This window comes from Lepidochelys olivacea (genome assembly GCF_965140295.1).
Source record: "Lepidochelys olivacea isolate rLepOli2 genome assembly, chromosome: 4".
Lineage (NCBI taxonomy): Eukaryota > Metazoa > Chordata > Testudines > Cheloniidae > Lepidochelys > Lepidochelys olivacea.
In genome coordinates this window covers 20,477,033-20,504,553 of record NC_140414.1, presented here as the reverse complement: position 1 = coordinate 20,504,553, position 27,521 = coordinate 20,477,033, and the positions used below count along the sequence as shown (strand labels likewise).

Sequence of the window (27,521 nt, the reverse complement as noted above, 5' to 3'; positions counted from 1 at the left end):
CATCATCGTCATGTCTGAGGTGCTCCTGGCCACATCGGCCAGAAGCGCCTGGGCAGACATGGGCGCAGGGACTAAATTTGGAGTGACTTGACCAGGTCATTATCTTTAGTCCTGCAGTCAGTCCTATTGAACCATCTTATGGTGAGCAGGCAGGCGATACGGATTGCTAGCAGTCCTACTGTACCATCTTCTGCCAGGCAGCCAAGAGATGAGGATGGCTAGCAGTCCTACTGCACCGTCTTCTGCCGAGCAGCCATGAGATGTGGATGGCTTGCAGTCCTTCTGCACTGTCTGCTGCCAGCCAAAGATGTAAAAGATAGATGGAGTGGATCAAAACAAGAAATAGACCAGATTTGTTTTGTACTCATTTGCTTCTCCCCCTCCCCCGTCTAGGGGACTCATTCCTCTAGGTCACACTGCAGTCATTCACAGAGAAGGTGCAGCGAGGTAAATCTAGCCATGTATCAATCAGAGGCCAGACCAACCTGCTTGTTCCAAAAGAACAATTACTTAGGTGCACCATTTCTTTTTGAAACCCTCCGTGAAGTCCTGCCTGAAATACTCATTGATGTAAAGCCACCCCCTTTGTTGACTTTAATTTCCTGTAAGCCAACCCTGTAAGCCATGTCGTCAGTCGTCCCTCCCTCCGTCAGAGCAACGGCAGACAATCGTTCCGCGCCTTTTTTCTGTGCGCCATACCAAGGCAAGCATGGAGGCCGCTCAGCTCACTTTGGCAATTAGGAGCACATTAAACACCACACGCATTATCCAGCAGTATATGCAGCACCAGAACCTGGCAGAGCGATACCGGGCGAGGAGGCAACATCAGCGCAGTCACGTGAGTGATCAGGATATGGACACAGATTTCTCTGAAAGCATGGGCCCTGCCAATGCATGCATCATGGTGCTAATGGGGCAGGTTCATGCTGTGAAACACCGATTCTGGGCTTGGGAAAAAAGCACAGACTGATGGGACCGCATAGTGTTGCAGGTCTGGGACGATTCCCAGTGGCTGCGAAACTTTCGCATGCATAAGGGCACTTTTATGGAACTTTGTGACTTGCTTTCCCCTGCCCTGAAGCGCATGAATACCAAGATGAGAGCAGCCCTCACAGTTGAGACGCGAGTGGCGATAGCCCTGTGGAAGCTTGCAACGCCACACAGCTACCGGTCAGTTGGGAATCAATTTGGAGTGGGCAAATCTACTGTGGGGGCTGCTGTGATGCAAGTAGCCCACACAATCAAAGATCTGCTGATATCAAGGGTAGTGACACTGGGAAATGTGCAGGTCGTAGTGGATGGCTTTGCTGCAATGGGATTCCCTAACTGTGGTGGGGCCATAGACGGAACCCATATCCCTATCATGGCACCGGAGCACCAAGCCGGCGAGTACATAAACCGCAAGGGGTACTTTTCAATAGTGCTGCAAGCTCTGGTGGATCACAAGGGACGTTTCACCAACATCAACATGGGATGGTCGGGAAAGGTACATGACGCTCGCATCTTCAGGAACTCTGGTCTGTTTCAAAAGCTGCAGGAAGGGACTTTATTCCCAGACCAGAAAATAACTGTTGGGGATGTTGAAATGACTATAGTTATCCTTGGGGACCCAGCCTACTCCTTAATGCCATGGCTCATGAAGCCGTACACAGGCAGCCTGGACAGTAGTCAGGAGCTGTTCAACTACAGGCTGAGCAAGTGCAGAATGGTGGTAGAATGTGCATTTGGACGTTTAAAGGCGCGCTGGCGCAGTTTACTGACTCGCTTAGACCTCAGCGAAACCAATATTCCCACTGTTATTACTGCTTGCTGTGCGCTCCACAATATCTCTGAGAGTAAGGGGGAGACGTTTATGGCGGGGTGAGAGGTTGAGGCAAATCACCTGGCTGCTGGTTACGCGCAGCCAGACACCAGGGCGGTTAGAAGAGCACTGGAGGGTGCGGTACACATCAGAGAAGCTTTGAAAACCAGTTTTATGACTGACCAGGCTATGGTGTGAAAGTTCTGTTTGTTTCTCCTTGATGAAACCCCCTGCCCCTTGGTTCACTCTACTTCCCTGTAAGCTAACCACCCTCCCCTCCTCCCTTCGATCACCACTCGCAGAGGCAATAAAGTCATTGTTGCTTCACACTCATGCATTCTTTATTCATTCATCACACAAATAGGGGGATGACTACCAAGGTAGCCCAGGAGGGGTGCTGGAGGAGGGAAGGAAAATGCTACACAGCACTTTAAAAGTTTACAACTTTAAAATTTATTGAATGCCAGCCTTCTGTTTTTTGGGCAATCCTCTGTGGTGGAGTGGCTGGTTGGCCGAAGGTCCCCCCACCAAGTTCTTGGGCGTCTGGGTGTGGAGGCTATGGAACTTGGGGAGGAGGGTGGTTGGTTACACAGGGGTTGTAGTGGCAGTCTGTGCTCCAGCTGCCTTTGCTGCAGCTCAACCATACACTGGAGCATACTGGTTTGATCCTCCAGTAGCTTCAGCATTGAATCCTGCCTCCTCTCATCACGCTGCCGCCACATTTGAGCTTCAGCCCTGTCTTCAGCCTGCCACTTACTCTCTTCAGTCCGCCACTTACTCTCTTCAGCCCGCCACCTCTCCTCCCGGTCATTTTGTGCTTTCCTGCACTCTGACATTATTTGCTTCCACGCATTCGTCTGTGCTCTGTCAGTGTGGGAGGACAGCATGAGCTCAGAGAACATTTAATCACAAGTGCATTTTTTTTTCTTTCTAATCTTCACTAGCCTCTGGGAAGGAGAAGATCCTGTGATCATTGAAACACATGCAGCTGGTGGAGAAAAAAAAAGGGACAGCGGTATTTAAAAAGACATATTTTATAAAACAGCAGCTACACTCTTTCAGGGTAAACCTTGCTGTTAACATTACATACATAGCACATGTGCTTTCGTTACAAGGTCGCATTTTGCCTCCCCCCACCGCGTGGCTACCCCCTCAACTCTCCCCCCTCCCCGTAGCTAACAGCGGGGAACATTTCTGTTCAGCCACAGGCAAACAGCCCAGCAGGAACGGGCACCTGTGAGTGTCCCCTGAAGAAAAGCACCCTATTTCAACCAGGTGACCATGAATGATATCTCACTCTCCTGAGGATAACACAGAGAGATAAAGAACGGATGTTGTTTGAACGCCAGCAAACATACACTGCAATGCTTTGTTATACAATGATTCTTGAGTATGTGTTACTGGCCTGGAGTGGTAAAGTGTCCTACCATGGAGGACGCAATAAGGCTGCCCTCCCCAGAAACCTTTTGCAAAGGCTTTGGGAGTACATCCAGGAGAGCCGCGAATGCCAGGGCAAATTAATCCTTTCACATGCTTGCTTTTAAACCATGTATAGTATTTTAAAAGGTACACTCACTGGAGGTCCCTTCTCCGCCTGCTGGGTCCAGGAGGGTGGGTTCGGGGGGTACTGGCTCCAAGTCCAGGGTGAGAAACAGTTCCTGGCTGTCGGGAAAACTGGTTTCTCCACTTGCTTGCTGTGAGCTATCTACAACCTCATCATCATCTTCTTCTTCGTCCCCAAAACCTGCTTCCGTGTTGCCTCCATCTCCATTGAAGGAGTCAAACAACACAGCTGGGGTAGTGGTGTTTGAACCCCCTAAAATGGCATGCAGCTCATCATAGAAGCGGCAAGTTTGGGGGTCTGACCCGGAGTGGCCGTTCACCTCTCTGGTTTTCTGGTAGGCTTGCCTCAGCTTCTTAAGTTTCACGCGGCACTGCTTCGGATCCCTGTTATGGCCTCTGTCCTTCATGCCCTGGGAGATTTTGACAAAGGTTTTGGCATTTCGAAAACTGGAACAGAGTTCTGATAGCACGGATTCCTCTCCCCATACAGTGATCAGATCCCGTACCTCCCGTTCAGTCCATGCTGGAACTTTTTTGCGATTCTGGGACTCCATCATGGTCAACTCTGCTGATGAGCTCTGCAGGGTCACCTGAAGCTTGCCACGCTGCCCAAACAGGAAATGAGATTCAAAAGTTCACAGTTCTTTTCCTGTCTACCTGGCCAGTGCATCTGAGTTGAGAGTGCTGTCCAGAGCAGTCACAATGGAGCACTCTGGGATAGCTCCCGGAGGCCAATACCGTCGAATTGTGTCCACAGTACCCCAAATTCGACCCGGCAAGGCCGATTTAAGCGCTAATCCACTTGTCAGGGGTGGAGTAAGGAAATCGATTTTAAGAGCCCTTTAAGTTGAAATAAAGGGCTTCATCGTGTGGACGGGTGCAGGTTTACATTGATTTAACGCTGCTAAATTCGACCTAAAGTCCTAGTGTAGACCAGGGCTAAGAGCTACTGTCAATTTCTCTATGTGGTACTACTGTGAAAACTGCTTAAGGAGAGAGCCCAGCAAAATGATGCGAATGGAATCAAGATTTTTCTGTTCCCTAGCCATCCCCCAGTTGAGCTGCTGTTGAAGCTGGCTCTTGACTACGAAGAACTCAGTGTAATTCTTAGTGTCTAGCAACTATGATGGTGGTGATAAGAGCCACAGTGTGAAGGCACTGGCTCCTTCTCCTTGCCCCCTCAAAACAATCATTTATAGCTTGTGGTGTTTTTATTTTAAAGGAAAAACTCCAGCATGGTGATATTTTTACATTTGAAAGGCTATCTTGGCAATAAAAAGAGTGGGGATGTGTTTTTCCCCGACCAGAAATTTAGAATAGGGGGAGTAGAGGTCCTACCACTTGTCAGCTCTCCCATAATTGTAACTCCCTTAGGTAACTAACACTTCAATCTCTAATGTCCATGGGTCTGACTCTGTGAACGCTTCATTTAATGTAGTTCTAGTAGCCCCATCTCAAAAGAGATGTGCTAGAATTGGGAACCACGTGGAGAAGGGCAACAAAAATGATCAGGGGCCTGGAACAACTTCCCCTGAAGAGAGAGTAAAAAGACTGGGACTGTTCATCTTAGAAAGGAAATGACGATGGAGGGATAGGCTAGAGATCTATAAAATCATGAACGCTGTAGAGAAAATGAACAGAGATGTGTTATTTACCCCGTTACATAACGAAAGAACCCGGGGTCACCCAATTAATAAGCAGCAGGTTCAAAATGAACATAAGGAAGTACTTCTTCACATAATGCACAGTCAACCTGTGGAACTCATTGCCAATGGATGTTGTGTGAAAGCCAAAAGTATAGCTGGGTTCAAAAAAGAACTAGGTAAGTTCATGGACAATAGGTCCATTCAGTGGGTATGAGCCAAGCTGGTCAGGGAGGCAACCCCCTGCTCTGGGCATCCCTGGCTCTGATTGCCAAAAGCTGGGAATGGGCTACAGGGGATGGATCACTCGATTATTACCTGTTCTATTAATTCCTTCTGGAATATCTGGCATTGGCTCTTGTCAGAAGACAGGATTCTGGGCTAAATGGACCATTGGTCTGACCCAGTATGACCATCCTTATGTTTCATTAACTCAAAGCAGCAAGCATCAAATACAATCTAGCTGCTTCATACTTCAGCTGCATTTATATTCAAACTCCCTCAGCCGATGAGTCTGGAACTTGATTACCTCAAGACGGTATCTTTCACCTAGTCAGACTCCTAGAACCTAATCCTAAAAGATGACAAAAGTTCCATCTGTTGTTACATCAACAACCTCTGGCCCTTGGTGTCTTCATTTAGAAGCTCTCAGTACTTCGTTGTATGATCTATTACAACCAATATATCCAATTTTAAGTTTTTGTTAATGCTATTTTTTTCTCTTTAAAACCAAGACCTTATTGGTTTAACCAATTTAAGCAACCAAATAATCCTTTCAACCCATTTCTGGAGCTACAGAAGTTTGGTGTCTCCTGGTTCAAGTGAGTCGCATTCCATTTCAAACATATTTGATAGAGGGTCAGTGGTGTCTAGAAATGAATCATTGCAGGATTTAAGGACCCACTCTATCATTTAATTGAAGTCCCTGACTGTCCTCTTGAGTAAGCCTTCAGGAGTCTATTGATAAATCCACTATTGTTGATAGGATGTGCCATGAACATCCACCCTCATCTGCTTTTGTCTGGAGGATGTTATTGCTATCGTTTGAGGGTTCATTCTGATAGAGAGGGGTGCGGAATATTCTCTGGATTGAGAATATTCTATTGGAGACTCTGGGTCCTTTCTCTTTCTGAGGTGGAGGGTTACCCAGTCTATCAGCTCTCCATAGCCTTCTATTAAAACACTCTGATTTCCCACCCCACTTCTGCATAGAGTGGCAGGAAAATAATATTTCTCAACAGCAAAGGATTTTTCAAATTATTTTTTAAACACTTCTTAGTGGCTCTAGTTGACACTGAAGAAAAGTCTTTTGAAATGTCTTTGTTCTTCTTGGATACTTGCCCTTGCCATGTTCTTGTCACAAATACAAATATATGTGGGGGGCTTTCTATTAGTGTGATATTATTTATTATTTGTGTTACCATAGTGCCTAGGAGCCCCAGTCATGGACCAGGACCCCATTGTGCTAGGCACTGTACAAACACAGAACATCATGACAGTCCCTCCCACAAAGAGCTTACATCTATTACAGGTATCCTTCCAATGGTTCTGGCCCTTCATTATTTATTGGTTTTATTGGTCCTCCCTGCTTACAGGAGCAAGTTACTAACCCTAGCTTTGCACTCCTTAGGCGTTGGGTGGAAGAATCCTGTGGCAGCTGCAGCCAGATTTATTTCAAGTGGTGCTCGGTGTGTTTACCACTGAGTTCCTCATTTTAGGAATTGAACCCTGCAACTGATTGAGTACAGGCGGGCTTCTGCACCTGAATAGTTTTCTGTTGAGGACAAGGGCTCCATGCCAGTGCAGCAGTCCATGCATTTGCTATAAATTGCAGGATTAGAGTAAGTAAGATCTCACAGGTTTTCACGTGAGCAGCAAGACTATGAAGGAAAATTAATGGTGGCGTCCGCATCTCTTGCTGACTGATATTGTCACCAATTTTAATTTTTTCCCCCACAACACTTTATGCTGCCTGGTCTAACAGGGCCAGCAATCCCTTTGTTTCTTCAGTTGCTTTGCATTTGATGACCTCCAGCAGAGACCAAAACATTTTAAATCCTGATGAATGCCATCTACGTTCTGTTTCAGAGTAGCAGCCGTGTTAGTCTGTATCCACAAAAAGAAAAGGAGTACTTGTGGCACCTTAGAGACTAACCAATTTATTTGAGCATGAGCTTTCGTGGGCTTCAGCCCACTTCATCGGATGCATAGAATGGAACATATACTAAGAAGATATATATATATATATACATACAGAGAACATGAAAGGGTGGAAGTAGCCATACCAACTGTAAGAGGCTAATTAATTAAGATGAGCTATTATCAGCAGGAGAAAAAAACTTTTGTAGTGATCTGATGCAAGAGCCAAAGGGTAAGCTGGAATCCTGCCATTACAGGAACTGTGTGACCTCTGAAAGTACATATGATAGGTGGTGGAGCTTGTTTGTCCCAAAGGTTTGTTTATTTTCTTGTCTATTGCTTGCTGCTGTACTTTGGAATTAAAGAAGAGGAGCTATAATAACAAACCTCTGAACTGGAACTGAACTTCATCTTAAATGAGGCTAATTTAACACACTGATTCATGTATGTAAAGAGGCAGTAAGAAAATTGTATCCATCCAATCCAATCATTTGTTCCTTATCCTAAACAAGGATTAAGATGTGTGGGAAAATAATAGCTTGCTCGTGAAGAAAACACAGGAATTGATGACAAGAAAAAAATTCACAGATGTAAAATACTGCTGCAAAGCATGTGATTTTTTTTTAAAGACGAGTGTCTACTCCAGTCACACACATCACAGTAGGTGGTGGTGAGAGACTGTGTGATAAACTGCAGAACCAAGTGATAAAATTTTGACCTGCCCTCTGTGCCCATTAAGCCATCTCCCCTGGAACTACTACTAACCTTCCAAATCTAAAAGCAGCCTCAAACAACGCCTTAAAAAAGAAGCCACAAACAAACCCTTTCCTCCCCCAAGAATTACGCTGGTCTGAGGCCCAGGCCTGGCAACATTCAGTCCTGGACCAGTGATAGGTAACATTCAGTCCTGGACCAGTGATTGGCGCATGGTGTAATAACATGCATCTTGACTGGGCTAGAAACAGAAACTTTTATCACTGAAAAGGGTGAGAATCCCTGTTTTCAGCCAGCATACAGCAATCTGTTTCTAGTCCTGAGATACTACTGGACCTTAAAAGTATGAATTTTTTAGGTATAAAAAACCTATTTTAATTTAAATTACAAATATCTGCTTATGTAATGAAAGACTGTACTGTAAGACATATCCAATTTAGATTGCAATGGTAACTTTAATGCTGGAATTTTTTGCCTTTTTAGTACTAAACTTTGCAATCTTAATTATTTTAATAGCTTTTTAAAATAGAATTTCCAGTATGGGGGTGGCAACATTTTAAAAAGAGAACTGAAAAAAAAAAATTCCAGCACATGCAACTGCAATGTCCTCCTTGCATGGGGTGTCAACTGAGTTTGACCCTGAAATTTTCATATCTGTAGTACAGAACTCCACTATTTGAGCTAAAGAAGTAACTGGTAATAACAGTAGTAGTCTGTTAACCTCTGTGGACCAGTCACTAGAAGGGAACATGACCCACACTGTGTAAGTGGGTTACAATCCAGATCCTCAAAAGTATTTAGGATCTTAACTTCCACTGATTTCAATGGAAGTAAGGGAGCCTAAATACCTTTGGATCTGTGCCTACATGACTATTTTCCAGACCACAGTGAAATGCTGGCAATCAGGAGTCCTGGATTCTATTCCTGGCTCTGGAAATGGAGTATTTTCTCAGGGCTCATTTGCCAATTTACATGCTCATTCATCTGTATGTGAAACAGCTTTTTGAAGGTGGATAGGCAGGAGTAACCTCTTCTTGTACACAGAATAGCCAAGAAAATAGATTTGCCACCTCTATTCTTGGAAACAAGCAGGGAGAACTGGAGGTCCGGGTGATGTCAAGGAATTATGACGTGATTGGAATAACAGAGACTTGATGGGATAACTCACATGACTGGAGTACTGTCATGGATGGTTATAAACTGTTCAGGAAGGACAGGCAGGGCAGAAAAGGTGGGGGAGTAGCACTGTAAGTAAGGGAGCAGTATGACTGCTCAGAGCTCCGGTACGAAACTGCAGAAAAACCTGAGTGTCTCTGGATTAAGTTTAGAAGTGTGAGCAACAAGAGTGATGTAGCGGTGGGAGTCTGCTATAGACCACCGGACCAGGGGGGTGAGGTGGATGAGGCTTTCTTCCGGCAGCTCGCAGAAGCTACTAGATCGCACGCCCTGGTTCTCATGGGTGACTTTAATTTTCCTGATATCTGCTGGGAGAGCAATACAGCGGTGCATAGACAATCCAGGAAGTTTTTGGAAAGCGTAGGGGACAATTTCCTGGCGCAAGTGCTAGAGGAGCCAACTGGGGGGGGAGCTTTTCTTGACCTGCTGCTCACAAACCAGGAAGAATTAGTAGGGGAAGCAAAAGTGGATGGGAATCTGGGAGGCAGTGACCATGAGTTGGTCGAGTTCAGGATCCTGACATAGGGAAGAAAGGTAAGCAGCAGGATACGGACCCTGGACTTCAGGAAAGCAGACTTCGACTCCCTCAGGGAACGGATGGGTAGGATCCCCTGGGGGACTAACATGAAGGGGAAAGGAGTCCAGGAGAGCTGGCTGTATTTCAAGAAATCCCTGTTGAGGTTACAGGGACAAAGCATCCCGATGTGTCGAAAGAATAGTAAATATGGCAGGCGACCAGCTAGGCTTAACGGTGAAATCCTAGCGGATCTTAAACATAAAAAAGAAGCTTACAAGAAGTGGAAGGTTGGACATATGACCAGGGAAGAGTATAAAAATATTGCTCGGGCATGTAGGAATGAAATCAGGAGGGCCAAATCGCACCTGGAGCTGCAGCTAGCGAGAGATGTCAAGAGTAACAAGAAGGGTTTCTTCAGGTATGTTGGCAACAAGAAGAAAGCCAAGGAAAGTGTGAGCCCCTTAATGAATGAGGGAGGCAACCTAGTGACAGAGGATGTGGAAAAAGCTAATGTACTCAATGCTTTTTTTGCCTCTGTCTTCACTAACAAGGTCAGCTCCCAGACTGCTGCGCTGGGCATCATAACATGGGGAATAGATGGCCAGCCCTCTGTGGAGAAAGAGGTGGTTAGGGACTATTTAGAAAAGCTGCACGTGCACAAGTCCATGGGGCCGGACGAGTTGCATCCGAGAGTCCTAAAGGAATTGGCGGCTGTGATTGCAGAGCCATTGGCCATTATCTTTGAAAACTCGTGGCGAACGGGGGAAGTCCCAGATGACTGGAAAAAGGCTAATGTAGTGCCAATCTTTAAAAAAGGGAAGAAGGAGGATCCTGGGAACTACAGGCCAGTCAGCCTCACTTCAGTCCCCGGAAAAATCATGGAGCAGGTCCTCAAAGAATCAATCCTGAAGCACTTATATGAGAGGAAAGTGATCAGGAACAGTCAGCATGGATTCACCAAGGGAAGGTCATGCCTGACTAATCTAATCGCCTTCTATGATGATATTACTGGTTCTGTGGATGAAGGGAAAGCAGTGGATGTATTGTTTCTTGACTTTAGCAAAGCTTTTGACACGGTCTCCCACAGTATTCTTGTCAGCAAGTTAAAGAAGTATGGGCTGGATGAATGCACTATAAGGTGGGTAGAAAGTTGGCTAGATTGTCGGGCTCAATGGCTCCATGTCTAGTTGGCAGCCGGTGTCAAGTGGAGTGCCCCAGGGGTCGGTCATGGGGCCGGTTTGGTTCAATATCTTCATAAATGATCTGGAGGACGGTGTGGATTGCACTCTCAGCAAATTTGCGGATGATACTAAACTGGGAGGAGTGGTAGATACGCTGGAGGGCAGGGATAGGATACAGAGGGATCTAGACAAATTGGAGGATTGGGCCAAAAGAAATCTGATGAGGTTCAATAAGGATAAGTGCAGGGTCCTGCACTTAGGACGGAAGAACCCAATGCACAGCTACAGACTAGGGACCGAATGGCTAGGCAGCAGTTCTGCGGAAAAGGACCTAGGGGTGACAGTGGACGAGAAGCTGGATATGAGTCAGCAGTGTGCCCTTGTTGCCAAGAAGGCCAATGGCATTTTGGGATGTATAAGTAGGGGCATAACGAGCAGATCGAGGGACGTGATCGTCCCCCTCTATTCGACATTGGTGAGGCCTCATCTGGAGTACTGTGTCCAGTTTTGGGCCCCATACTACAAGAAGGATGTGGATAAACTGGAGAGAGTCCAGCGAAGGGCAACAAAAATGATTAGGGGTCTGGAACACATGACTTATGAGGAGAGGCTGAGGGAACTGGGATTGTTTAGTCTGCAGAAGCGAAGAATGAGGGGGGATTTGATAGCTGCTTTCAACTACCTGAGAGGTGGTTCCAGAGAGAATGGTTCTAGACTATTCTCAGTGGTAGATGAGGACAGGACAAGGAGTAATGGTCTCAAGTTGCAGTGGGGGAGGTTTAGGTTGGATATTAGGAAAAACTTTTTCACTAGGAGGGTGGTGAAACACTGGAATGCGTTACCTAGGGAGGTGGTAGAATCTCCTTCCTTAGAAGTTTTTAAGGTCAGGCTTGACAAACATCCTTGGCTGGGATGATTTAATTGGGGATTGGTCCTGCTTTGAGCAGGGGGTTGGACTATATGACCTCCTGAGGTCCCTTCCAACCCTGATATTCTATGATTCTATGATGATTCTATTCTACGAGGCAGTGTGGCTGAGCAAATAAACTGTCAAATAAAAAAAAAGACTTGGGATCTCTTGGAGACAGCTCTGCCAGAAGTGATTTTGTGTAACTGCTCTGAACTCTGATTCTCATTTACCTTTTCTTTAAGAAGTGTGTTAATTATCACTTCCTTCTACCTTATGAGGTAGTCATGAGGCCGTGGTCTGTAATAAGGCCTGAGAAATGTAGAGAATTATTAACACAAGCAAGGCTTAAATGAGCTTTAAGAGCTGTCAGAGCTGTCCGGAGCAGAGGTTCAGTAAATATTTTCAACCCCTATGGAGTTTTTATAGCATGTTGGGGACAGAGGCAAACAGGGTTCCAGGAAATACTCTATAAGAATTTAAGCCCTGAACACAAGCCAGTGGAAGAAAAGAGATTACCGCACATGGTCTCCTGGCTTCCAGTTTAGCACACTTCCCTTAGGCTAAAGGGTACTTTGATGAGGAAGCTCAGTAGGATTTAGGAGCACGCTCAGTGCAGATGGAACATCCAGACAGTTGAAGAACAGTGGTAAAAAAAGTTCTATTGAATTGTATGCAAATGGCGATTTTTTAAAGGACATTAACACTGCCAAATCTGCATAGCTGTTCATGGAGACAGCAAATGACACCTATCTTGCCCCAAGACTATCCCCCTGCTCCAAATCCATGATGGGCTAGAGTTCAAAAACAAATGGCTGGAAACAATTTTAATATTGTCAAAACTATGTATTTTTCACTAACCTCAATCTGAGAAGAGGCTGAACTGTTTTGGCTCAGATTTTGTTTTTTTAAATTAACTTGAGGAAGAGATCAAGCATGGAAAATTTCAGCTGGAACAGTTAGTTTGCCATAGCTATAACCCATTTTCAGCTGCTTGTAATAGACAGTGTTGGGCAACATTAACTTATAATATTCTTTTGCATCCTGCCTGTAATAGCAAAACCATGCTAGTGACTACATAGTTAAGTATGCACTGAGAGCTCCATAGCGAACCTTATTTTGACATACTCTAATGATTACCCCCAAAATTGCTTTGAATAAGCAATTTGCTTGAAAATGTTTAATGTAGGTCAGTAGAACACACTTTTCAGAATACTTCATAATCTTAGGATTTGTAGTTTTCACATACTAGTTAATAAAATGTAGTACTTTTAAAATTCTGATGTGATCTCATGATTTTTGCAGTCTTTATTTTCTTAGCATATTCACACTTCTAAATCCCCAAATTAGCACACGAATACTTGGGTCTGTAGAGCTGAGTACACTATACTTAATAGAATTTTTGGACTTTTTTTAAATAGAGAAAAACAACAACTGTGCTTATTAAATGAATCCCTGCCAATGAAGCTAGCAAGTAAAAATGTAGATGGGATTTCACCAGCATTTGAAGATGTGTAGTGGGGGAGAAAAGGGTGTTATCCAGCATGTAAAAAAATACATTCTAGTTAGTATTCTCCTTAAATAAGGTGGTTTGTCTCCTTCCATTCCCCCTCAAAAGTACCCATCTGCTACTTGATTCTATTCATTCAGTCCAGTAAATCTAAATAATCTCAGTGGATGTTGATGAGTAACAATTCCGTATACCAGAGCTCTCTGCCCACACTTCTGCCCCCTCATTGTTTTTCAACACCCTCCCTCCCTTCCTTGACACTTTTAAAATCTCCCTCAATCACCTCCAATCCCCAATCACCCTTCTGCAACAGACTTTCTCCTGCCTTCCCTGTGCTGCTGTCTATACCTCACCAGTTTTTGGAAACTTGGGAAACTGTCAGCACATGAAAAACAGGTTGGCCATGTTCCAACTAAACAAACTGGCCTTGTGTGTGTAGATTTCTAAAGAGCACGATTAAATAGGTGTCTCTTTACACCCAGGCCCAGATGCTTTTTGCCATCCCCTAGGTCAAAAGCCTGGAAAAACAGATGTGCTTTGAAGGTCAACAGACTTGTGGTCTGTCCTAACAAGGGAGTGGGGGGTTGGAGAACATCAAACTTGTGTTTTTATAACAATTATTTGGTCTCCTCTTGGTCCCATGATAACAATGCACTGTATATACCACAACTGGGGGGAAAACACTCTCCTCACCATCAATAACTCGCCTTAAATCTTAATAACAATAGTTCTACTTTTAGAGGCTGTAATTATTCAAAGTGCTTTACAGTATTAAAAAGGCAGTTTAAATATCGCACTTCTGTCTGAAAATTTTGACCTGCTATAGTTACAAAAAACATCTAAGATCATTATAAAGGATAGCAATTTCCCCTCTATTTCTGTTGAGTTTGTACATTTGGACAATACTTCCCTCTGTTTCATGCTTTGGCCTGTACTACCACAGTTGTTTGTGCAGGCCTTTCAGATAGGGGAGAAAAAAAGCCAGGGGAGAAAAAAAGCACTTCAGAAAAAAGGAAAATACTATTGTAAAGTCCACAACTGACCTTGCAACTTCAGGGCAGGGGGCAGATTCTGACATTTTATAAAATATATATGTAATTGACTAAATTTCAAGTCCACATTGTCGCTCATTATCCCCATTTTACAGATGGAAAAATGGAGGCCCAGAACAGTAAGTGACTTACTTAAGATTGCTGTCACAGAAGACCTGATTGCCATGGCTATGAGCTGTGTGTTGCCATTGTCACTGGTGTAAGCCAAGTATAAAATATTGCCATGCTGATTTGCAGTGTGTTTTGTATTTTCCCATAAGGGCTTTGCACAGAGGTAACTGACCACACTAACTGAAAGAGCAAGGTATCCCCTCCCCCCAGCGCATGCGCACACACACACACGGTGTGGTATCCCCTCCCCCAGCGCACACACACATGCACGGTGTGGTATCCCCTCCCCCCAGCACACACACACGCACGGTGTGGTATCCTCTTCCCCCAGCACACACACACACACACACACGGTGTGGTATCCTCTTCCCCCAACATGCGCAATCACACACACACACACACACACACGGTGTGGTATCCTCTTCCCCCAGCACACACACGCACGCACACACACGGTGTGGTATCCCCTCCCCACAACACGCCCAATCACACACATGCACGGTGTGGTATCCCCTCCCCCCAACACGCACAATCACACACACACACGGTGTGGTATCCCCTCCCCCCAACACGCACAATCACACACACACACGGTGTGGTATCCTCTTCCCCCAGCACACACACACGGTGTGGTATCCCCTCCCCCCAACACGCGCAATCACACACACACACACAGTGTGGTATCCCCTCCCCCCAGCACACACACGCACGCGCACACACGGTGTGGTATCCCCTCCCCCCAACACGCACAATCACACACATGCACGGTGTGGTATCCCCTCCCCCAGCACACACAGTGTGGTATCCCCTCCCCCCAGCGCACACACACACACACACACACACACGGTGTGGTATCCCCTCCCCCCAGCGCGCGCACACACACACACGGTGTGGTATCCCCTCCCCCCAACACGCGCAATCACACACACACACACAGTGTGGTATCCCCTCCCCCCAGCACACACACGCACGCACACACACGGTGTGGTATCCCCTCCCCCCAACACGCACAATCACACACACACACGGTGTGGTATCCCCTCCCCCCAACACGCACAATCACACACATGCACGGTGTGGTATCCCCTCCCCCCAGCGCACACACACACACACACACGGTGTGGTATCCCCTCCCCCAGCACACACACACACACACACGGTGTGGTATCCCCTCCCCCAGCACACACACACACACACGGTGTGGTATCCCCTCCCCCCAGCACACACACACACACACGGTGTGGTATCCCCTCCCCCCAGCACACACACACACACACACACGGTGTGGTATCCCCGCCCCCAGCACACACACACACACACGGTGTGGTATCCCCTCCCCCAGCACACACACACATACACGGTGTGGTATCCCCTCCCCCCAGCACACACACACACACACACGGTGTGGTATCCCCTCCCCCCAGCACACACACACACACACGGTGTGGTATCCCCTCCCCCAGCACACACACACGGTGTGGTATCCCCTCCCCCAGCACACACACACACACACGGTGTGGTATCCCCTCCCCCCAGCACACACACACACACACGGTGTGGTATCCCCTCCCCCCAGCACACACACACACACACGGTGTGGTATCCCCTCCCCCAGCACACACACACACACACGGTGTGGTATCCCCTCCCCCCAGCACACACACACACACACACGGTGTGGTATCCCCTCCCCCCAGCGCGCGCACACACACACGGTGTGGTATCCCCTCCCCCCAGCGCGCGCGCACACACACACACACACACGCACAGAGGCCCAACCTGCGCGGGGCGCGGCGCGGGCTCCCGGGAGCCGCGGCGCGGGAAGGCGGGCCGGGCCGGCCCGCCCGGGAGGAGGCGGAGACAGGGCCCCGAGCCCCGCCCCGTCGCGCCCGCCCGCCTCCCCCCCCGGAATAATCCCAATATTTATCCGGCAGCAGCCGCCTGCGGCCCCCCGCCCGCCGGCTGATCCCCCGCGCCCGGGCCCCCGCCCTGCCCCGCCCCGGCGGGCCGCTGCCTGCATGTATTTGCTGCCCTCCGCGCCGCCGCCCAGCCCCGCCGCCCTCGCCAGCCCGGCGCGCCGGATGCAGGTGAGCTGGGCCGGGGGCCTGCGGGAGTGCGGGGCAGCGCGGCCTAACCGGCCCGGCGCCCCGGGGGGGGGGGCGCGCGCGCGCGGAGGCGCCGGGGGGCCGCGCGGAGCCGGGCCTGCACGGGAGGGGGAGGCTGCCCGCCCGCCGTCCCGCGCTCATGAAGGGTCTCCCGGGGGGCGGGGCAGCGCGGCCATTGGCGCGCGCGCGCGCGTGTGTGTGTGTGTGCGCGCGCGCGGCCCGCGAGCCGGGTGCCAGGGCCTCGGCACCGCGCGGCCATCCCGGCCCCCCCCTCCCGCCCGCGGCTGCCCCCACGGCGCTGCGCCTGTTGGGTAACACGTGGCCCGAGCCCAACGCTCGGCCCCGGGTGTTGTGGGGTTCCCGCCAACGCGCCTGGGGGTGGGGGGAGACTTGGGGAGTCGTCAGCGCTCGCTCCTGCGTGGGGGCCTGTTGTTTCTCGGGGGGGGGGGAGAAGAGGGAGGAGAAAGGTTGGCTTTCCCCGCACTGCCCCATCCACGGCTTGGTCCTGAAAGCTGCTGAGAGCCCTCCCCTGGGGGGGGGGGGAGTGTCAGGGGCTCAGGAGCTTTTGGGATCAAGCCCCAGGGCTGTAAAGGTGGTCATTTGCAAGCTTTCGGTCGAAAGACCCAGGGTTAGTTTAGCTGGAGGCTCTTCGTCCCGCGCCTCCATCCACTCGGAAATGTAACTTTCCAGTAGCTGACACACGGTCAGTTGTTATCCCTACAACTGTTTCCAGTGAGACTTCTGACACTTATTTAATCTTCAGGCTTGTTTTGTGACACTAAACCTTATAGAGGTCTTCATCGTAACCGGTAATACGGGTTTTCTTGGTTCCTTAGTGTAGAAAGTTTTTAAAATCTCATTTTTAAATGGTGTATTTGTGTTGATAAATGCAAGGTAATGCATCTTGGAAAACATAATCCCAAGTATACCTATAAAATGATGGGGGTCTAAAGTAGCTGTTACCACTCAAGAAAGAGATCTTGGAGTCATTGTGGATAGTTCTCTGAAAACATCTACTCAATGTGCAGGGGCATGTTGGGCATCATTAAAGAAAGGGATAGATAATAAGACCAAAAATATCATATTACTTCTATTTAAATCCATGGTACACCCACATCTTGAATACTGAGTGCAGATGTGATCACCCCATCTCAAAAAAGGTATATTAGAATTGGAGAAGGTTCAGAAAAGGGCAACAAAAATTATTGGGGTATGGAATGGCTGCCATATGAGGAGAGATTAATAAGATTGGGACTTTTCAGGTTGGAAGCGAGACGACTAAGGGGGGGATATGATAGAGATCTATAAAATCATGACTGGTGTGGAGAAAGTAAATAAGGAAGTGTTACTTACTCCTTCTCATAACACAAGAACTAGAGGTCACCAAATGAAATTAATAGGCAGTAGGTTTAAAACAAACAAAAGGATGTATTTTTTTCACACAATATACAGTCAACCTCTGGAACTCCTTGCCAGAGGATGTTGTGAAGGGTAAGAGTATACCAGGGTTCAAAAAAGAACTAGATAAATTCATGTAGGATAGGTCCATCAATGGCTATTAGCCAGGATGGGCAGGAATGGTGTCCCTAGCCTCTGTTTTGCCAGAAGCTGGGAATGGGCAACAAGGAATGGATCCCTTGATGATTACCTGTTCTCTTCATTCCCTCTGGGCACATGATGGCTGCTGTTGGAAGACAGGATACTGGGCTAGATGGACCTTTAGTTTGACCCAATATGGCTGTTCTTATGTTACAATAGCAGCTAGAGCAGTGGTCCCCAGCCTTTCTGTGGGAATAGCATATTCCTGTTCCCAGAAGACTGTGGAGGGCGCCAGACACCCCACCACTGAAATGCTGCCGAGAAGCAGCAGCGGCAAGAAGCTTTGCCGCCGAAATGCTGCTGAGAAACAGCAATGCTTCTTGGCAGTTTGGCAGGCAGTTCTCCAGTGGCCGCCCTTGGCTGCGGCATTTCGGCAGCTCGGTGTCCTGCGGGCGCACGCAACTGCCCTGGTGGGCGCCATTGCACCCACAGGCACCCTGTTGGGGACCCCTGAGCTAGAGGTTAGGCACTGTAGAAATATGTGGTAAAAACACAGGTCGTGCCCTATAGAGCTTACCATTGAGGTAATGACAACTCAATATAGCAGATGAGACAAACAGGTGTGAGGACAAGGTGGCAATGGAAGTACGTTTTCTCTTAGGTTGGAGTGTAGACAAAGCCTATGTTGGCATAACTTATGTCTCTCAGGTGTGTGAAAAAACCACCTCCCTGAGTGACATAAGTTACAGTGACATAAGCACTTGTGCGTACAGGGCTATGTTGGTGGGAGAACATCTCCCACTGACATAGCTTCTGCTGCTGGCGGAGATGACTTTATTATGCCGATGTGTCGGCATAGAATGTTTTCACCAGACACACTGCAGTGGCGCGGCTGTTTTGGTACAGCTGCGGTGCTGTATGTATAGACATGGCCTTAGATTAGCTTGCCACTTGCCTACCTGTCATCAGCTTGTCGTGTTTTTGTAGGCACTGTTCTGCAGACATCATGGTTAAAATTGAGTCTTAAGGAGAGATTTGGTGGAGGCTAAATTAGCCACTCTTCAAATTTGTAGCGGGAATTTGTGCCAGGCGTGGGAATGTCTTGGAAGTCCATAGTTAATAAAGACTGGCAGAGGTGGTGAGGTAAGATAGTGGCTCTGGTAAGTACGGCTGGGGTCAACTATGAATGGCCCTTAAGGTCAGGATAATGAGCACATATTTGATGCTATAGGGAGGGAGGAATCTAGTGGACCGACAAATGGGTGTATGATATGAGTGAAGTGATGAAGTGTGAAGACTTTGGCAGCAGCATTTTAATTGACTTGAGGATGGCAAAGTTGCAGTAGCATAGAGGCTACAGAAGAAGAGACTGGAGTATGAAGTTGTGATATAGAGGGCCTAGATAAGACGTATTATTTCAGCAGTCAGAAGAGAGCAAATACATATAGCTGTGTTGAAGAAAGTTTTTCTGTAACATAATGGCATACATACTTAAGTCCTGATCTTGCAAATGCTTAAGCATGTGTGAGACTCATTGAAGTCTGCATGAAGTTAATCATGTGAATAAATATTAGCAGGATAGGGGCCTTTGCTAGTTAACATGTATGGCTGGCTTTACATATCCCAGACATCTTTCATATTACAGAGGTGGATTCTCTCATTTATCCAATTCTCCAGAGCAGCCCAGTAGAAGGAATTAGCATCACCTTTAAATGACTAGAGGAACACCATCAACTAGACCAGTGTTTTCTCAACCTGTGGTCCATGGACCTTTGGGGGTCTGTGGACTATGTTGAAGGGGTCCACGAAAGGCTTAAACTGAACGGAATTCAGCTATATATACAGACAGTAGATTTCCAAAGGGGTCTGCACCTCCAGTTAAATTCTTTTAAGGGTCTGCGAATGAAAAACCACTGACCTAGACTTCAGGCTCAAAACTTAGATTTTGTAAATAAAATGTTGCAAAACCTTATATGAATAGAAATATTTTCACATTTTTAATTCAGTGAAGACTCTTCTATGTAAAGAGATATAACTTCAGGTGTTTTTTTTGTTTGTTTGTTTTTTTTTAAAGTTAAGCATAGCTTAGGTACTATACTGCTTCTGAGTTCCTCTGACAGTTTTTGTGCTTTATAACCACATCTTCCACATGGTTGGTTGTAAGGCCCACATGAACAGGAAGACAATAACGATGTAAAACATAAAGAAAATAAAATGAGCCAATTTTAATCTAAGCTTTTAGTTACAGTTATCTTAAATGTTATTTGCCTGAGAATATTTTATTTACTATCACAAAGTTTTTAAAAATTTGAGTTGACTGTCTAAGCGTTTGCTGCAGGGTACTATGGTTCCAAACAGTGTTCTTGTGCATGAGAGCTTGAATGTTAAATTGACAAAAGCCTTGTCTACATGCAAAAACATTTTTGGTTTAACCCTGCCCTGTACAGACACTCTTATTTCTGTATAGTATTACATTTTTGGTTGATCTTAAATTTATTCCCAAGCCTCATAAAGCTAAATTGAAAAAAACTACTCTTTTACCAGAACAAGTGTGTCCACGCAGGGGGATTATGCCTGCATGGCATAAATGGCAAAAAGTAAAGCTGTTTTTTACTGTTTTTAATAATGAAGTTGCTACTAGTGACAGAGAGGTTTTTGTTTTTTTTTTGGTGTTTAAGTTAGTTTCTAATTTGGAGGGTCCGGAAATGGACACTGTCTCAGTAAGCATGAAATGTGGCCACACACAGATACTACTATGACAGTGGGTTTCACTTTTCCATTCTGTTCCTTAAAAATATGCATTTATAGTGAAATTCTTAAGTTCACAGTAAAATGTGAATCTGATAAAATTCAACAAGTGTTTGTCTTGGTTTAATTATTTTTACCGTGAAAAATTATTATGACAGCAGTACTTTACAAAAGGTAATTTAAACGCTGAAACACGAGGTTTCACTTATATTTATGGCCTACTTTGTGATGAAAACATGTACAGCAACCTGATCTGATTTCCTGTTCTTAGCATTTCCCACTTGCATGGTATATTACACTTCATACATTTGATTCAATAATTATTCAGTGAAACCAACTCATTAAGAACCCTGGTATTGTGAATGGTCACCCTTAAATCTTCTCTGTTGAGTGGAGCAGAAATTTATTTACTTCTGTGGTTTTGGTGGTATTGATCCAGAATAGATCAAAATGGATACTTCTGTGACTTACTGCCCTTCACTGCTTTCATAGAGATGACTCCACCATATGCATGACCTGGACTTTCATGTTGAGTCTGATTCATCCTAACAAAACTCAGCTCAGGCATAAGATCTATGTGCCCATTATCTTTCAAGATGATTGAAGACAAGAATAAAGTAATGACATTTTGTTTGGGTGTTCAAGGCAGTTTTGCAAAGCTGTATTGACCAATGCCTACCTAGTGTACTGTACACCCTTTCTATAACAACCGTGTCGGGATCCAATCCATTTCTTCATTATATCCAGGGTTTGGTATAGTGAAAGAGCCCCGCCGGTGTGGGGGTCGCTGACAACTCCTCCAGTCTCAACTGCGGGGCTCAAGGTGGGATCCGGGGATGGGGTTCATTATAGCAGAAGGTTCATTATTATGAAGGGCATTCTAGCGAGGGTGTACTGGGGTTTGTAATTCGTTTACACAGAGATCATTTTGTCCTCTTCACAACTGGATTGTAATGGTCCTCTTTACTTGGGGAGCCCCAATATAGTTGCATCTCCATTTCTTCAAAGAGAAAAGGAGGACTTGTGGCACCTTAGAGACTAACCAGTTTATTTGAGCATGAGCTTTCGTGAGCTACAGCTCACTTCATCGGATATTGGTTAGTCTCTAAGGTGCCACAAGTATTCCTTTTCTCTTTGCGAATACAGACTAACACGGCTGTTACTCTGAAACCCGTCCATTTCTTCAGTTTTCTTTTTGTTTTTCGTCTGTCAGGAATGTTTCCTTTTATTTTAGTTTTGCAGAATTTAATCTGAAACTCTGAAGGACAATGTGAATAGATAATAGGTATCTTGAGAATCTTCAACTATGTTTACCCTGCCTCTGTCCTTGAGTACTAAGGCTCTACCATGGTAAGATATGAGTGTAAATATTCGTCATCTAGTTGTTAGATGTGAGGCACGTTTGGTGATGGCATAGCTTTTCTGTTGTTGTGAGAGTGTGAAGCTTTACAGCTTCTGGTTGAAACCTCAAGTTTTAATGTAGACTAAAATTTTACTTTATTTACTTGAAGGAAGTGATAGGTTAGTTTGTCGTTTGGATCCTCAACCCCTTCCACTGTAAATGGAAACTTGTTAATTTTAGGCTTGCAGAATTTTGTTGGGTGCTAATAGCTGAAGTGGGAGATATTATAAAACTTCTGCTTATTTTGGGTGTTGACAGTGATTTTATTTCCTTTGTGTCATATAATTTTTCCCAGGGTGGATTTGATTTAAATCAAATTGATTTAAATCATGATTTAAATCACTGGTCAGGAAGACTCCTGGTTTTCTACATAATCAGGGTTTTCTATATAAAAGTGCATTCTTGTTGGTTGTTATAACCTTAATATATACTTTTTACAACTCAGCGATAGATGTAGGTTTCATTTTTAGAAGGTACACACTGTACATTTTTAAACAGTGATTTAGTTTGAAAACTTTTCAAATTAGTTTTACAGCTGTATCAGAAAATGAACGGTTGTTTGGTTATTTCATTTACCAAAGGTAATTGAAGCAGATAGTTCACCTCCCAATGACTTCATAAATATCTCCAGTACAACAGGTTAATCATTAATATTTGGAGGATTTTCTTGCCATTATTTTCTTGCTGTATTAGGAGGAGAACATCACCAGACAGACATTTAAATTGTTTTATTTAACTAAAACAACAATGTTAAGTATTCTGGATTTTTTTCTTTAACAGCAAACTTAATATTTTAACAAAACAAGCATATGTCTCTCGCGTCTCACATTTATCTCCAGACTTCTTTTCCTTGTCCAGATATATTCCATCCCCAACAATTTTCTATTAATTGAACTTTTTGAAACTTTGCACTTTTAGAAAGAGGTAAGGGATTGACTCTGTGTATACAAATTTGCAGAGGGACAATACAATAGAGTTGAGGTCTGTTATTTCTCACCTCTGTATATTATTTATTTATGTAAAAACATTTTTGCTGTTAACAAGGATGTTACTTCTGGAGACACAAATCCACAGTTTGAGAACTGCAAAACTAAGCATTTCTGATGGTGTCTTCTAGACTGAGCACTGAGTCCCATTGGGTACATAGAAAGATTAACCTAAATAATCTCTACAGAAGCCTGTGGAACCCCATAAGATTGGGTCCCTAATCCATGAACTATTGGAACTCATTTAGAAAACTTTTCGTAAACCTTACATGAATATATTGTCTCATACTATAGAATTAGAATTTATAATCCCTATTCCATGATGAGATATCTTTGAGCTGTAATGTGTCTTAATTAAAACGATCGTTAGATAGGTTTTCTCCTCAAAAAGCATTTGATCAAAAAAATCCCATTTAAATAAAAAAAATCTGACTTTTAATTTTTTTTAAAAAAAAATCTTTGATTTTTATCCACCCTGGTTTTTCATCATAAAGATTATGATAGAAAAATTAATAGTTAAAGACAATGAATTTGCTTAAGTTTGCCTAGCCCAGCACTGTAGTAACTTCAACATTAACATTAAATTCACACCTCTTTTTAAAAAATAAAGCGGAGTTTTCTCTGAGTAGTAACAGGAACTAGAATCACAGAACTGGAAGGGACCTTGAGAGGTCATCTAGTCCAGTCACCTGCACTCAAGGCAGGACTAAGTATTATCTAGACCATCCCTGACTGGTGTTTGTCCAACTTGCTCTTAAAAATTCCCAATGATGGAGATTCCACAACCTCCCTAGGCAATTTATTCCAGTGCTTAACCACTCTGACAGGAAGTTTTCCCTTATGTCCACCATAAACCGCCCTTGCTGCAATTTAAGCCCACTGCTGCTTGTCCTATCCTCAGAGGTTAAGAACAACAATTCTTCTCCCTCCTCCTTGTAACAACCTTTTATGTACTTGGAAACTGTTATCATGTCCCCTCTCCGTCATCTCTTCGCCAGACTAAACAAACCCAATTTTTTCGATCTTCCTTCATAGGTCATATTTTCTAGACCTTTAATCATTTTTGTTGCTCTTCTCTGGACTTTCTCCAATTTGTCTACATCTTTCCTGAAATGTGGCACCCAGAACTGGACACAATACTCCAGTTGAGGCCTAATCAGCACAGAGTAGAGTGGAAGAATTACTTAATGTTTCTTGCTTATAATACTCCTGCTAATACATCCCAGAATGATGTTTGCTTTTTTTGCACCAGTGTTACACTGTTGTCTCGTATTTAGCTTGTGTTACACTATGACCCCCAGATCCCTTTCTGCAGTACTCCTTCCTAGGCAGTCATTTCCCATTTTGTATGTGTGTAACTGATTGTTCCTTCCTAAGTGGAGTACTTTACGTTTGTCCTTATTAAATTTCATCCTTTTTACTTCAGACCATTTCTTCAGTTTGTCCAGATCATTTTGAATTTTAATCCTAAAACCAAGCTGGAGATGGAGTCTTCTGTTAAACTGAAGGAGAAACATTGGAGAACATATTTCATTTGCACTCTGGCATTAGTAATTTGTTTTACTCCAAAACAGACTGCAACGGGCTCCCTGGGGTACAACCTGAAACTGGGGTACCACTGTGCCCCCTTAACTCTCCAGCGTGGTCTGTCTCTTTCAGTGCTTTACCTAGTGACAAGCAGCAAACACCTCCAGGTGCCGTTATCACTTAGCACAATAGCACGTGGAGCCCCACACCTATATACATTGCGTGAATGCTCCCTGAGCTGCTCACGAATCACACAGAAAAAGGCACCAGCAAATCTTCCAAGTCCCTACCTTTGCACCCCCAGAATATATCGTCTTACCCTGGTCAGAAGCCTGATCAGTATAAGTTCATTACTCAGTCCTCCCCTTCCTCAGTGTGGAGTGGAGAGACACTTTGTAAACTGAACTGAAATTTCCCAAGCATTTCAACCAGAACACACTGTTTTAGGTAAAATGTAAAACAGATTTATTAATTACAGAAAGATAGATTTTAAGTGATTATAAGTGGTAGGCACAAAAGGTCAGAGATAGTTACTAAAGAAAATAAAAGCAGATTGCAGTATTAAAGATGGAAATGACAAGGACACTGAACTACCCTTTTACTGACAGAGCAGGTCACCCCTCCCCATAAGGATTGAGGTGCACTGACACGTAAGCGTGGGGAAGCTTGTTTAGACAGAACTTGTCTGCTTACCCACAGAACTACTTTATTCAGAGTTGTCAGTCTGGCATCCTTGACAAGCACTAAGATGAGGCAGGGGTCTGACAAGTTTGGGAGGAGTACTGTGTGTGCATGTAACTGGGCTGTCATCATGCATATGCACAAGGGGACAGAATTAAGATTGCATGGGCAACCTTACTTCTGGCATTTCCTAACTTGAGAGCTTGACTTTGCAACCTTAAACTTCACTACTTTTTTGTTTTGTTTATTTCTCTTAGAATGTAGGCACCTTGACATCCCAACTGTGGATGGAATTTGTTTGAACTGTCAGAGCTCTTATGAAGATAACTATCTAGCAAGATTTATTTTTCTAATTGTGTATCTGCAGTTCAGCAAAAGCAATCTCATGTGTTACTAAAAATATTGGATTCTAACTGTACCCTAGAGATCAAGCGAAATACTCATTTTTAAAACCTGAACAAAAAACTGACCATTTCTAACGTGCATTGTTCTCCATATGTCTGAAATCTTTCTGTGTCAGATTTGTGTTTGCTAATTTTTCGTGTGGGAGGAACCATTTTATGGATGATGCTCCTGGATTTTTATATCATGCCCAAGTGTGCTTGGCTAGGCCCTTTCACTCACTGAAAGAGGTGGTTTGACAATGGAAGTGCTTATTTGACCTCCAAGGATATATTTTTATCTGCTTTTATTACATAGAAAATACAGAGCAATTTAAATTATTGCAGTACTACTTCATGACGGAAAACTTGTAGTCAAACTTTAAATTATACCACCATAAACTCAGATTTGTTTGGGCAGAAAACTATACTACTTTGATGACTTGAGTTTGTTGGCCATGACTTTTTATTTTAATTACATTTTTTTAAAATGCAGGATTCTTCGATTGTGTATCAGTGGCTTTTGTAAGTTTGTTTGAATAGGCTTTTAAAAACAAAAAAGGCTTGTGGGGTGTATTGCATGTAGTCTGTTTAGCAAAACACTGGAGAGGCAATCATATCAATGAAGTTGAGCAGTTTGGGGGTGAGGGAAAGGAAGGTGCTGTAGAAAACATTGTAAAATAAGTTTAAACCTGTATATATGTGCAGGCCTGTTGGCTCTAGTCCAGGTTTGCTAGTGGATTTTACTCCTATGGAAGCATGAATTCTTACTCATATGCTTTTCTTCCCTCTTAAAATTCTGTGACTCTTTAGATACAATAATTGCATATGACAATACTTCAAGTGCTCTTGTAACCTGCTTTTCAGTTTAACAGAAAACTCCTGCTATCTTTGCGATAGCCATAAAGATGTATATTTAAATTTCTGTTTCTGTGGATCCGATACGTACTGTGGAGTCTCACTCATCTATCTGTTACTTAGACTAGACCAGCCAGTCTGCCAGATTGAGATGCAGCTGGCCTAACATCCATTTATTTTACTTCATGACAACTCATTTGGTTTTCAGGACTTCCTTTATTCCAAAGAATTCTGTGTAAACTGAAGGCAAATCCAAGAACTGCTCATTCATCCAAGTTTGTCATCCTACACACCAAATTGCAACAGTCACAAAAAGCAGCATATAATTGGAGTTTGTCCCTGGAGCAGTAAAGCAAGGGTCGTCTTTTTATTCAGGGTTTTGAAGAACGCCAGTTGCTGGTGTCTTCCACAGGTGTTGTCTAACTCTCCCGTAAATCGTAGTCCTGGCCCTTTCATTATTTTCCTTCTCTCTATCCTAAGGAAGTTACTGAAGGTGCTTGTTGTTGAAACATGTAGATGTTTACTTCTCGCTCTAGGCCTTGTATAAAACTTTACCTTAATGAAATCTAGGTTGCAAGTAAATCTGTGCTATTAGCTAACTTTATACGGTAGTGTTTTTTAAAATAAAAAATATAATGTTAAGATTGCACTCCCAAGCAAACCATTTGTGGTGCAACCATAATCACAAACTTAACCCTGCCCCAGTACTACTGCAGTCAATTAGAATTTTTGTAATGAGTAGCAAAGTAGTAGACTTGTTTAGAGTTGAGCTTAAGGAAGTGTTTAGTTAATAGAGCATGATGCAATCTGAGTTGTTGACTTCACTTATTGTTAAGTTATGGACCAGCTGTACAATGCTCTTCCATGAATTTGTCCTGAGCGTTTTGGTTTGTTGTCTTAAATATTTTTATGATGTAGTCCCACAGATTCTAACAGTAGGCCTTCAGTCACTCCGGCAGCTTTGCAGGAGGAGACACGTTA

At 44.6% G+C, this 27,521-nt stretch overlaps 2 protein-coding genes across 5 annotated transcripts in view; one reads left to right on the top strand and one right to left on the bottom strand.

The window, feature by feature from the left end:
- Positions 1-2,230: 2,230 nt before the first annotated feature.
- LOC311519976 (myb/SANT-like DNA-binding domain-containing protein 7) lies at positions 2,231-16,155 on the bottom strand. Of its 2 annotated transcripts, none has more exons than XR_014711435.1 (2): positions 16,094-16,155; positions 2,231-2,789 (listed from the first exon to the last, which is right to left on the bottom strand). XR_014711435.1 is itself a non-coding variant. In XM_084627126.1 (2 exons), exons 1-2 carry the CDS (start codon positions 3,919-3,921, stop codon positions 2,704-2,706), a joined length of 630 nt encoding a protein of 209 aa, XP_084483252.1. In that variant the 5' UTR covers positions 3,922-4,211; the 3' UTR covers positions 2,231-2,703. The 2 variants fall into 2 exon arrangements, 1 of the variants encoding a protein (XP_084483252.1); XM_084627126.1 differs by lacking the exon at positions 16,094-16,155 and adding an exon at positions 3,378-4,211.
- A 169-nt stretch (positions 16,156-16,324) lies between these two features.
- The window catches only part of CNOT6L (CCR4-NOT transcription complex subunit 6 like), a 62,568-nt gene continuing 51,371 nt past the window's right edge, over positions 16,325-27,521 (top strand). For 2 of the 3 annotated variants that reach the window (XM_084626347.1, XM_084626348.1), the window contains exon 1: positions 16,366-16,401. The gene's annotated coding sequence lies outside the window, so the exon portion shown is untranslated. Of the gene's footprint in view, positions 16,402-27,521 lie in introns of all 3 variants that reach the window. The other variant, XM_084626346.1, reaches the window with a different exon arrangement.

What these genes read in the sequence shown, in the direction of transcription:
- LOC311519976 (XM_084627126.1), bottom strand. Translation starts at nt 3,921, where the DNA reads ATGATGGAGTCCCAGAATCGCAAAAAAGTTCCAGCATGGACTGAACGG. An exon ending in AGGCGGAGAAGGGACCTCCA is followed by an intron (nt 2,790 to 3,377) that starts GTGAGTGTACCT and finishes TTTCTCCACCAG; the next exon opens with CTGCATGTGTTTCAATGATC.